Source organism: Triticum urartu, chromosome 2 (genome assembly GCF_003073215.2).
Source record: "Triticum urartu cultivar G1812 chromosome 2, Tu2.1, whole genome shotgun sequence".
NCBI lineage: Eukaryota > Viridiplantae > Streptophyta > Magnoliopsida > Poales > Poaceae > Triticum > Triticum urartu.
Genome location: NC_053023.1, coordinates 122,843,844 through 122,855,403, shown reverse-complemented (window position 1 = coordinate 122,855,403; position 11,560 = coordinate 122,843,844). Strand labels below are relative to the sequence as shown.

At 45.6% G+C, this 11,560-nt stretch overlaps 1 protein-coding gene across 1 annotated transcript; it reads left to right on the top strand.

Annotated features, from left to right (window-relative positions):
- Positions 1-5,359: 5,359 nt before the first annotated feature.
- Positions 5,360-10,589, top strand: LOC125536289 (alanine aminotransferase 2-like). Its single transcript, XM_048699481.1, has 15 exons — positions 5,360-5,718; positions 6,023-6,073; positions 6,280-6,330; positions 6,430-6,495; positions 6,576-6,637; positions 7,859-7,937; positions 8,009-8,113; positions 8,266-8,376; positions 8,464-8,601; positions 8,825-8,899; positions 9,019-9,139; positions 9,223-9,377; positions 9,454-9,528; positions 9,699-9,902; positions 10,011-10,589. The coding sequence occupies exons 1-15, from the start codon at positions 5,509-5,511 to the stop codon at positions 10,176-10,178; spliced, it is 1,671 nt and encodes a 556-aa protein (XP_048555438.1). The 5' UTR covers positions 5,360-5,508; the 3' UTR covers positions 10,179-10,589.
- Positions 10,590-11,560: the final 971 nt, after the last annotated feature.

Below are 11,560 nucleotides of genomic sequence, written 5' to 3'. Positions count from 1 at the left end.
ATCAAAAGATGAGATGTGCAGGGAAGGGGGTGGAGCTCACCAGACCAAGCCAGGGGGTAGGAGGGAGTAGGCAGCCGCAGCAGCCATGAGGGAGGGCTTGTCCTCGTCCACCTGAAGCAGTAGGAGCAGCAGTTGGTCCAGATCCGAGCAACCTGCACAGAAAACAAAGAAAAGGGAAGGAATCACAAGGAGGGGCATGAAGAAACCAACAAGACAAGGGAAGGAGGCGCGCGCACCATGGTCGGAGGTCGCCGGAGATGGCCTGCAGCTGGCGCGCGTCCTTTCCTTGGAGGTTGAGGCGTCGGACCTCCACAGGTAGCTAGGGTTTTGGGCGTCTCAGTCCATGGCTGCAGCCGGGTTGGACCTCCATGGACGACCTCGAGGGACGGCGGCCCACCGGTGCGGCTGCGGATCTGGGCGTTGCCTCCCCTTGCCGTCGGATCCCTTCCATTCCCTTCCCTCCCTTGGGAGAGGGAGAGAAGGTGAGGGGGAGGAGGAGGCCGTTGGTGCTGTCTCCATGGCCGTGCAGGGCTCCTCCCACCTGCCTGCTAGGTCATCGTGGCATCGGGTGGGCTGGAGAGACGGGTTGACGAAGAGGGCTGGGTAGAGGGAGGTCGTCAGCGTGGATGGGGGAGAGGAGGCCGCCGACGAGGCATGTGGCCGGGGAAGATGGGATCGGCGGCGGCGGCGTTCACACCCTTGGAAACAGATCGAGTGAGGAGTCGAGGGGGCCTCGTTCCTCTGATTTCGTTTCGTGCGACGAGGCTCAGTTCCTGGTTTTTTTGCGACGTGCGAGAGGAAGCGGTGTGGTGAGAAGGGAGACGGAAAAGAACCAACGAAAATTAACTGCCGTGCGAGAGAACTATGGTTGTGGTTGATTTTTTTGGAACAGTGAGGTGGGAGGGAGGACGAAAAAACCCATGATAGGTGGGACGAAAATTAACCGACGGAGACTACCAACCGAGACATTAGGAGTAGAGACTAGGAGTCCTAGTAGGACTCCCCTCTTGGGCGCACCCTAGGGGCCGGACGGCCCTCCCCTCCTCCCTCCTTTATATACGTGGGGAGGGGGCACCCTAGAACACACAAGTTGATCTTTTAGCCGTGTGTGGTGCTCCCCTCCACAGCTACACACCTTGGTCATATCGTTGTAGTGCTTAGGCGAAGCCCTGCGTCGGTAACTACATCATCACCGTCACCACACCACCGTGCTGACGGAACTCTCCCTCGGCCTCAACTAGATCAAGAGATCGAGGGACATCATCGAGCTGAACGTGTGCTGATCGCGGAGGTGACGTGCGTTCGGTACTTGGATCGGTTGGATCGCGAAGACGTTCGACTACATCAACCGCGTTATTAAACGCTTCCGCTTTCGGTCTACGAGGGTACGTAGACACACTCTCCCCTCTCATTGCTATGCATCTACTAGATAGATCTTGCGTGATCGTAGGCAAAAAAATTGAAATACTGCGTTCCCCAACAGTTACATCAATACAGACTCATTGTAGGTAGTACATTGATAAAATCTTCATCAATGCTCCAAATGATTTCCGTTTTCAACTAAATGATTAATTGTGGCACGGTAAGTCGGAATTGGTCCAAGGAAGTTATTGTGGTAAATTATATAACAGAAGGCTGAATATGTTGTTGGTTTAGAAGCAACAATAGAGGGTGATGAATCAAAGGTTCATTTATGAACTTGGTATTTCTAGATGATTGTGCAAATAAAACACTATTCTCGATAGGTTCTGTAGCTCAATCTAAGGAATCAAAGGTTCTACCGGTGATTCGATATATACAAAGGTCGTTTCACATAAATTATGAATTCTTGTGAAAGCATGATAGGTGCATGGATATGCAAATAACACACACAAATCTGAAGTTGTCAAGATCTGATAGGACGAAGGCTATACCACAAGCAAAGCATGAACAAACACCAGATTGCCACTGGTGTAAAAGAAAATATGCTAACTAGATTATTGACTCTAGTGCAAGTTGGAGACTATCGAAAATATGCCCTAGAGGCAATAATATTGTATTACTATATTTCCATGCTCATAATTAAGAGTTTATATTTCATGCTATAACCACTATGATCCTAGAATATGCGATTCAGTTGAAAACTCGTATGCACGTGTGAAATGATAAACGGACAAAACAAAGGTTCCAAGTCTCGCCCCTAAGACTAGCTCAAGTGTTGTTGGTGATCATGTTTTCCGGATCTTAGGATATCGTTAAGTGTAAGGATATCCTCAAACAACATTGAGATTATGATGTTGGAAGAACGATCACATTGAATCGACCCAAACTTGTTTGTTATGAATTGAGATAATATCGTCTGTAATCAATTGTAATAACACGAAGTGTTAACATGTGATTTTGCTCTTTAGACCATGAAAGTATCGTAGTCACTTCTTACCGTATGGTGGACTTTGGGGTTGCTCAAACATCACCTATAACACGGTGATCATAACGACAACTTATAGGTTCGTCGGAAAGTTTGACAAGGGACTAGATAGCTCGAGAGTGGGATTTGCTCCTCCGACAATGGATAGATATTCTTAGAGCACTCTCGGTGTGACGACATCCATCATTGTCTGGCTAGACACAGGTGACTACGTCAAGGGGATGCAGGAACACGACAACGAGAAAGAAGAACAAAACCCGTAACGACGATTTCGGTATAGTGAGCATGTGATGACTCAGGAGGATACCGATGCATCTTAGGTTTTGTAAAGTATCGCGAAGCAAAGGGAACATCGCATGAAACCAAAGGTTTACTCGAATATCATTCGTGTGCTCATAGGGATTGATATGGACGTCCACGGTTCCGCTATCGGTCATTGAATGAACGCTTTCGTTCATGTCTATGAGTTACCAAACCTATGGGATCACAAGTTTAAGGCAATCACAATTTGCTGAGTGTTAGTAGGACAGGAGTGATGATAATAAATTTTTGGAATTATTTCATTAATATTCGAAATAGTTTTGAGAAGATCCGGAAGTGTTTCAGGGTCACTGGAAGGGTTTCGGAGAGTACGTATCGGGTAATCCCGGGTATTACTGATAATTAATATATAGGTGTAAAATGTTTCTAGTGATGTTAAATTATATATATTAGGGTCTAGTAATTATTTGAAGGCTTTTATACTAATTTAAATGTCAACGGACCTTTAAAGGCCAAGAGGTGGAAGGCAACTTGGGCCATAAGGGCCCAAGTGGAGATGCCCCCCCCCCCCTTCCTTGTGGGCGCCCGAATCCTACTAGGTCAGGAGTCCAACTCCTCCCCCCTTTGTCTACGCCCCAAGGAGGTTTTCCCTCCTTGGTAACGACACTCCTCTTCCCCTCCAACCTATATATACTTGAGGTATTGGTCACAATTGTGCACACAAGTTTTGGAGCCTTCTATAGTTCATCTAGCCCTAGTTCTAGTTGGTCATAATTGACTGATTAGGGCTTGATCTAGTTCCTCTAATCCTCATAATTAGAAGCCCAATGTGGTTCTAATTCTTCGGCGACGACTAGCTCTGGACGGCAAAGCGCTGCCGGATTGTGAAGGTTGCACGCTTGCAACCAAGTAGAGAGGCCGTGCGCTTTCGGTCTTCGGTTCGAGGGACTGTTCGAGGGACTCCAAATACGATCTACACCGACACATTCTTCATCTGCTGCAACTTGGTGACGGCAACGATCTTGATCCCAACCCGTTATACATCTTCATATTAATCTTGGGTGTGCGTAAGCGTGAAACTTTTTGTTTTCTTCTACATCTCCCAACAGTTTTCTCTAAATGTTTGGATGTGATTAGAACTCTGCAATACAATAATAAACTCACCAACTATGGCTTGATTCCGAAGGAGAATTATAGGGGGAAGGCAATTTGTCATGTTTGACCATGAGCGGAGAGAGTACAATAGGGATGCACATGCCCTACTAAAATCCTCATCCTCCTCAACGAGGGGAGACATGTTTGATTATCGGGGCAATTAAATTTTTTGACTTTCCCAGTCTGATTTAGAGCACAAAAATGTATCTCTATGTCTGTTTTCAAAGCACAAAGAGTTCTTGACGAGATTCACTCGCCTGGAATAGAGGATAATCCTTTTTTGTGAGGAAACTTTCTATCTATTCATGCCATGATAATACAAAGAACATAGAAATAATAAAAATTACATCGATGTCCGTAAACCACCTAGCGACAACTACAAGCATTGGAGCGAGCCGAAGGCGCAACACCATCATCACCTCTCCTTCACCGGAGTCGGGCCAAACTTGTTATAGTAAACAGTCATGAAGTCGTTCTGCTAAGGCCTTACAAGACCAGCGCACCAGAACAGCAACCATCGCCGATGAAGAGAAATATAGATCGAAAGGATCCAATCTGTAGACACACCTATGAAGACGAACGAAAATTGGGTCCAAGCAGATCCACCAAAGACCAGCCTCAAGCGAATCCTGTGAGATCCGCCGTAGACACTCATCCACATGCCCTCCAACGACGCTAGACGGCGGGGTGAAATTTATTCCATCTTCAGGGAGCTGCCACCGCCTCGTCTTTCTGAACGAGACACAAACTCCAAACAACACAAAAACACCTAAAAACGGAGCAAAATCTCTCCCGCCGGCAAGGGCCATGCTCACCACGCCTCCATGCCCCTAGGGCCACTGGAGATGAGGTAGACCGGCGGCAGTGCTAGCGCGAGGCAGGGAAACCCTACTTTTTTTCTTCTTGAGGAGAAGGCTGTTGCTTGAGTAATGTATCGCTTCAGATTAGGGGGGGTCTGCTAAAGAAACATTATAGAATAGCACACTTTAATAAGAGATACAAGTATTATTGAGCAATAAAAAAAATCTCGTTCTTTCTCTCTTTTAAAAAAAGAAATGACACATGTAACAACCTTGAAGAACTCTGTGGTTGAATGGTTAGAAGGACTGTGGTATCCCAGTCCAGTAGGGTTCAAATCCTGGTGCTCGCATTTATTCCTGGATTTATTTTAGAATTTCCGGCGATGCACATTCAGTGGGAGGAGACGTTCCTGTCGACGACGAGGCGTCCACGGTGACTTCATAAATCTCAAGACGATATGTCGGCTCAGTCTTTCGAAGGTGCTCATAGGGATCGGGTGTGCGTGCTTGCGTTCGTGGGGGTGAGTGTATGTGCGTGTACATGAGCACTTGTGTGTGTACTAATGTTAAAAAAAACCTGAAGAATGTAACTCCAAAATCCATTTGAAATCGTTTTAAATCAAACAGACCCTAAAAGGTTCGGAAATAACCAGAAAAACAAATTTAAACACTTTATTTCTTTCCGGGCAAGCAAAATTTTCATTTGAGGAATTATATCGGCGTAGTCTCATTTCTTTCTTGGAGGGGACGCAAAACAAAACTGACCCCCCAAAAAAGGGTCGCGCTGTGCTCTGACCACCTCCGCATCTCCCTCTGCAATAGCCGTCGCGATCTCTGCGTCGCCCGAAGCATCACCGCCGCCGCGTCCAGTCGCTCCTCCCCACCATGCGCCGCTTCCTCACCGACAGGGCGCGCCGCGCGGTGGCCGCTTCCCTGCGCGGCGCCACCAGAGCAGCCTCGCCGTCTCCGGCTCCGGCTCCGGCCGCGGCGCTGTCTCGACCTTCCCCTTCGGCGATGGCTGCCTACATGGCGAGGGCCATGTCCACTTCGGCCGCCGGTACGCCGCCAGTGTCACTCGACACCATCAACCCCAAGGTGCGACCTTAAACTTTTTACCTACCCCTTTTATGCTTGCTCGGTTCGTGGTCAAACGAGCAATCAGACCCTAGGATAGGAGTTACAAATTTCCGACATTTGCTAGGGGATGCTAAAGTCAGTCATTCGATGTTGATACGCGTGCAAGTGGAGCTCGAATCTGTGTGTGTACTGTATGATTGGGCATAAATAACATGTGTACTTCTCAGCAGCGATGGGATTCTAATAGCACAAATTTAAGCTTTAACGTTCATACTGGCACATGGCATTATATTTTTTGATGTGATTTGGTCTGTTCATTTAGGTCTTGGAGTTCAAATATGCTGTTCGTGGAGAGATTGTTACACATGCTCAGGTATGTTGAATGTTCTCCTCAGATTTAGCAGTTTTTTGTTGTTGTCCCAAGTATATTTACAGATGTCAAATACAGAGTACTAATTAGTCTTACTGCCATACTCAACTGCAGAATTTATACTTATTTGTGCTACTTCATTCCTATGTTTAATTCTAGTATGATTGTTTAGAAACCTGAATCATGGTCTTTGTATTTTTGTCCTGCAGAACTTAGAACAAGAGTTACACAAAAATCCAGAATCGCTTCCTTTTGATGAGGTTTTATTGTTATTCCATCAACTCGACGCTTGTTGGAAGGTTTTTCCACTACACTTACTTTATCGATGGATTTACCTTCGTTTATCTAATTTGATGCAGATACTCTATTGTAACATTGGAAATCCTCATTCCCTTGGTCAACAACCTGTTACATTTTTCAGAGAAGTGAGTTTGTCCGCCTTGGATTATAGTTGTGTGATGAATGCTTGTTCCACTGTTGCTTATTTGCTCATTGCCTTTGTCAGGTCCTCTCTTTATGTGATCATCCAGCTCTCTTGGACAAAAGTGAAACTCATGCTCTATACAGGTATGGAAAGTTGGAAACCACTCTATACTTGGATGAGTATTAAGCTGACAAAGTTATTGTATCGGCCTTTTCGAACAATAGGCTGTCTCAACACTAATGACTGATGATTTTGCGCTGCGGTAAGCCTAGCAACATGGCTTAGATTTTGTATCGGTCATTTTAAACAGGTTGCAACTTAGCAGTGCATACACCGGATGACCCTAAGTGCAAGAAGTACAGTAGCTGCTTTGCATACCCCCCTTATGTAGTTATGTAGCCTGCCTTTGCTTGAGGAAAAGTTCTTTTTATTTTCTTCACTCTCTTATTGTAGACTTTTGTCCTAGACACTTATTTTCTAGTGCATACACTGAATGACTGAAGGAAGATGAAGGGGACTAAATTTCTAGAGTGAGGCACTAGGCTAAGGCAGATATGGAAATCCATAGGCCAGGGTTTTAGCTCCTTTTTGACAAAAAAAAATGAAAATCCATGTGATCTGTTCAGCTTATAGAAACCAGAACAGTCTGTGATTCACAATCAATAACTAAATCACATCCTCAGACTGGAGGATACTTTCCTAATTATGCATTGCTATGGCACTGAGCTGAAATTTCCCAGAAAGGAATTGCCACAATATTCTGAGTTTAGTTGCATGCTAATAGCGAATATTCGGGGTTTGCCCCACTCCCCAGCATGCATGCACTGTGATCAATAGCCGGAGTCCATGCCGCACGTGCTGGTAGATCGCTCCTTGTCACGAGGTGCTTTTGTGGGTGCGATCCTCCATTGGTGACAAATTCTAGCACCGGTGGAAGGGCATGGCCTCTTTTATCATCCTCACAGTCTGGCTTCTCTGGAAACATTGAAATGACTGCACTGTCAACAGCGCAATGCCAAGCGTCAGCCAGCTGCTTCGTGCAATTGAAGATGAGGCTCAGGCTGGTGCAGAGCTGGCGCCCTAGGGTTGTACACGATCATCCCAGGAGAATAGTGGCATGTGTATTTGGGTGTCGGGCTTCTACCTCCCTTAGAGGCCTGTTTTGTAGAACTATTTCTCCCTCTATTTTAATGAAATGATACCAAAATCTTTTAACATATTCACGAAAAAAATAGTGAATTCAATTTTCATCTTTTAACTGATTTGTTTCACCATATTGTGGATCACTTTGGTGATAGCTAGTAGCCTAACTACTCATATTCCTTGCTGCATTTTGGGATGTTGATATACATGTTTTCATACAGTTCAGATGCTATAGAGAGAGCATGGCAAATTCTAGAGAAGATCCCAGGAAGAGCGACAGGAGCATATAGCCACAGTCAGGTATCTACATACTATTGGTAGAATGTTGTTATGGTTCCAATCTTGATCATTCACCCAGCTGTCTATTTCAGGGTGTGAAAGGTTTGCGTGATGAAATTGCTGCTGGTATTGCTGCCCGTGATGGTTTCCATGCTAGTGGAGATAACATCTTCCTTACAGATGGGGCAAGCCCAGCAGTATGTATATTGTATACTGGATTAATATGAACAGTGGTGAATCATTTACTAGCAATAAGGACATTGATTCTTCCAGTTAGAAGTCAATGCCTGACTGTACACATTGTTTTAGCTTGTCATCACTAATCCAGTCTAGTTTCTTTTTCACCTAGGTCCACATGATGATGCAGCTACTGATAAGGTCTGAGAAGGATGGCATTCTCTGCCCTCTTCCACAATACCCGCTGTATTCTGCATCAATTGCCCTTCATGGTGGTTCTTTTGTATGTTCTACAACAGTGCTTCTGATGCTTTGAAGTGTTGGATCTTCACGTTTGATGATTTAATTTCTGGAATAATTTTGGCTTCAGGTTCCTTATTTCCTTGATGAAGAGACAGGGTGGGGGCTAGAGGTTGACGAGCTTAAAAAACAAGTAGATGAGGCTCGATCTAAGGGTATCACTGTCAGAGCGCTCGTGGTCATAAATCCGGGAAACCCAACTGGACAGGTTATTATTGATGAAACTTTTATCTGCAAAAAAGCCTAAAAGACATTCCCAGTGATATACTCGGGAAATTTGTGTGTCAGTAAGCTATTATTGCTGTGGTACATACTTACATAGATAGACCATGACAGACAGATAACTTACGGACATATACTGTTTTAAGTCTTCTTTTTCATGAAATTTGATCTCGGTGGAGTGGTTATTTGACACCTTTTACTTTCACAAGGTTCTTGCGGAGGAAAACCAAAAGAAAATTGTTGAATTCTGCAAGAACGAAGGACTTGTTCTTCTTGCAGATGAGGTGAGTCCAGAATCTGTATTCAAAGGTTTGCCTGTGTAAATATGCACAAGCTACTATAAATGCCATATAAATTTGATGGGTATTCTAAGTGTACTTGTTCATTTATTCATTTACCCTAGGTTTACCAAGAAAACATATATGTTGAGGATAAGCAGTTCCACTCTTTCAAAAAGATTGCACGGTCAATGGGATACACCGATGATGATCTTCCTTTGGTATCGTTCCAGTCAGTTTCGAAAGGTAATTGAATCCTTCTATTGTCTGCGGTCCTTTTCTTTGTGCATCTCTTGGCACATGGTAAGGCTTTTTCTGTGTCCTGCTAGGTTACTATGGAGAATGTGGTAAACGAGGAGGCTACATGGAAGTAACTGGATTTAATGCCGATGTAAGAGAACAGATTTACAAGGTGGCATCAGTGAATCTTTGTTCCAATATCTCTGGCCAAATTCTCTCTAGCCTCATAATGAACCCACCCAAGGTCAGTATATCATGTATGGAGCAGTTGCAAAGTGGAATAGTTATGGCACCTATACAAATGATTACTCATTTTACAGGTAGGGGATGAATCCTATGAATCCTTCATGGTAGAGAGAGATGGTATTATTTCATCGCTAGCTCGGCGTGCAAAGGTTTGTTCCGCCCTTTTTTTAGTGCTCCCACCTATTTTGATTTGTAAGATTGGTCAATGCTCCAGTTGAACTGCAACCTAAAGCATAACTTCCCTTTCCCATCTTTTATGCTTTATCACCTGAAGATGTTTAAGGACCTTATCCTTGTTGACTTTCTTCACCTTACATAGGCCTTGGAAGAAGCATTCAACAGTTTAGAAGGCATCACCTGCAACAAAGCTGAGGGTGCAATGTATTTGTTCCCTCGCCTTCATTTACCCCAGAAGGCGATTGGTGCTGCCCAAGCAGCTGGTGCTGCCCCAGATGCATACTATGCTCTCCGCCTTCTTCAAGCGACTGGAATTGTCGTTGTTCCTGGATCTGGATTTGGTCAGGTTGGTAGTCTCAAAGCCTCACTAAAAGCTGTTTGGTTCATTTTTGTGGTTCAGAGCGTTAACTGACTTTTCACTAACATTTTCTGTTGCATCTTTAATTTTGTATAGGCTCCTGGAACATATCACTTCAGATGCACGATCTTGCCTCAGGAGGACAAAATCCCTGCAATCATATCCAGATTCAAGGAATTCCATGAGAAATTCATGGACGAATTCCGTGATGTTAGCCGTGATGAAGCGCCCACCGGCACTACGATTGAAAGCGGAGGAGATTAAACGGGCAATTCAAACTCTGGATACAATTAAACTTTCTGTCAAAATAAGGTCATGCAGTTGTGCCACCCCCGTTCAATGGATGAATCAACCTAACTTGTGCGGGCTTGTTTTACATGTAGCCCTTGAAGTAGACCTTACAAAATCTCGAGAATTGTATATTTGCAAAACCATGCGCTGTTTGCCTTGTTCTTAGGGCCTGGGGGATGCAAGATTGTAGTAAACCTTGATATCAACTGAGATGTCGCATCGGCAGCGCATCCCTATCTTTGAGTAATGTTATGGGGGGGAATCTCACTGTCCAGGTGTTCAGTTCTGTGACCGGAGGTTTGAGTTTCTTCTGCTTCTGGACCATGCTACCTGTAAAAGACATATTATAAAATCAGAACGGAACGGATAGTAGATGTTTGATGAGCGGGCCTGTCAGTTTACATAAGACGATCTCCAGCAGCCCAATAGGGGCCATTGTTATGAAAGGAACGCATCAACGGGCACACTTTAAAACCTTTTTGGTTATTTTTGTCAAACTGCACGCTTTAAAACCTGCAAATGCACGTTTAACTGCGTAAAAGGAGCAATGAGCGCAGTGTTAAAAGAGCAATGATACTGTATTTTTCTAGGGACCGAGACACGGTAGATGCGTAGAAATGTTTCCATGTGACTCGAGTGGCCGCCCACTTGCATATGGTCCACCCACAGTAGCATACATTACTCCGATGGGCCCGAAAGTGTCTCGCTCGGTCCACCGTCCTGGACCAGCAGCCTGTCCTGCTCCAAACGCTCCATGAAGCAGCATTGTGTTGTTACTACCGGTAGATTCAGGCCGAGACTGTCTGACTGTCAAATGTTACTAGTGCTAGCTTAGCTTAGAGAGAGGCCACAAGTCAGCGGCGAAGCTGGTTTAGCCGGGGATGATTGCGGCTCCGCACGCCCAGCCCAAGGCCAAGCAGAAGAAAAACAGAAGAGGAAAAGGGCGGAAAAACGCGGTGGCGCGTGTCCCTGGATCGGTGGCCGCGGGATGTAAGCGCAATGATACGGTGTGGCGGATGATGGATGGTAAACCCAGGCCGTCGCCTTGTCAACCGTTCCATCATTTTCCTTTGCGTGGCCTCATGATTCCCGGTCCCCTGCGCCCCACACCGCCAAAGTCCACCCCACCACGCCACGCCACGCCCCGCTCGATCCAGTACTTATTTTTATTTTTTTGAGGGGACGCCCGGTCCAGAGCCGGGTGAAAATCATACGTCTACGCTGCATGCCGGCCCATGGACCGCGACGCGGTTCGGCGGCAGTGGTAACTCACGCCCCGCGCGAGCCCAAGATCGAGATCCCGATGGCGCAGGAGGGGCCCCCTCGCCGCACGGGAGGAGGGGTTACTGCGGTGA

Excerpts from the sequence above, each read along its gene's own strand:
- LOC125536289 (XM_048699481.1), top strand. The coding sequence starts at position 5,509 with ATGCGCCGCTTCCTCACCGACAGGGCGCGCCGCGCGGTGGCCGCTTCC. Across the intron at positions 5,719-6,022 it reads TCGACACCATCAACCCCAAG|GTCTTGGAGTTCAAATATGC; the intron begins GTGCGACCTTAA and ends CTGTTCATTTAG. Across the intron at positions 6,331-6,429 it reads AATCGCTTCCTTTTGATGAG|ATACTCTATTGTAACATTGG; the intron begins GTTTTATTGTTA and ends AATTTGATGCAG.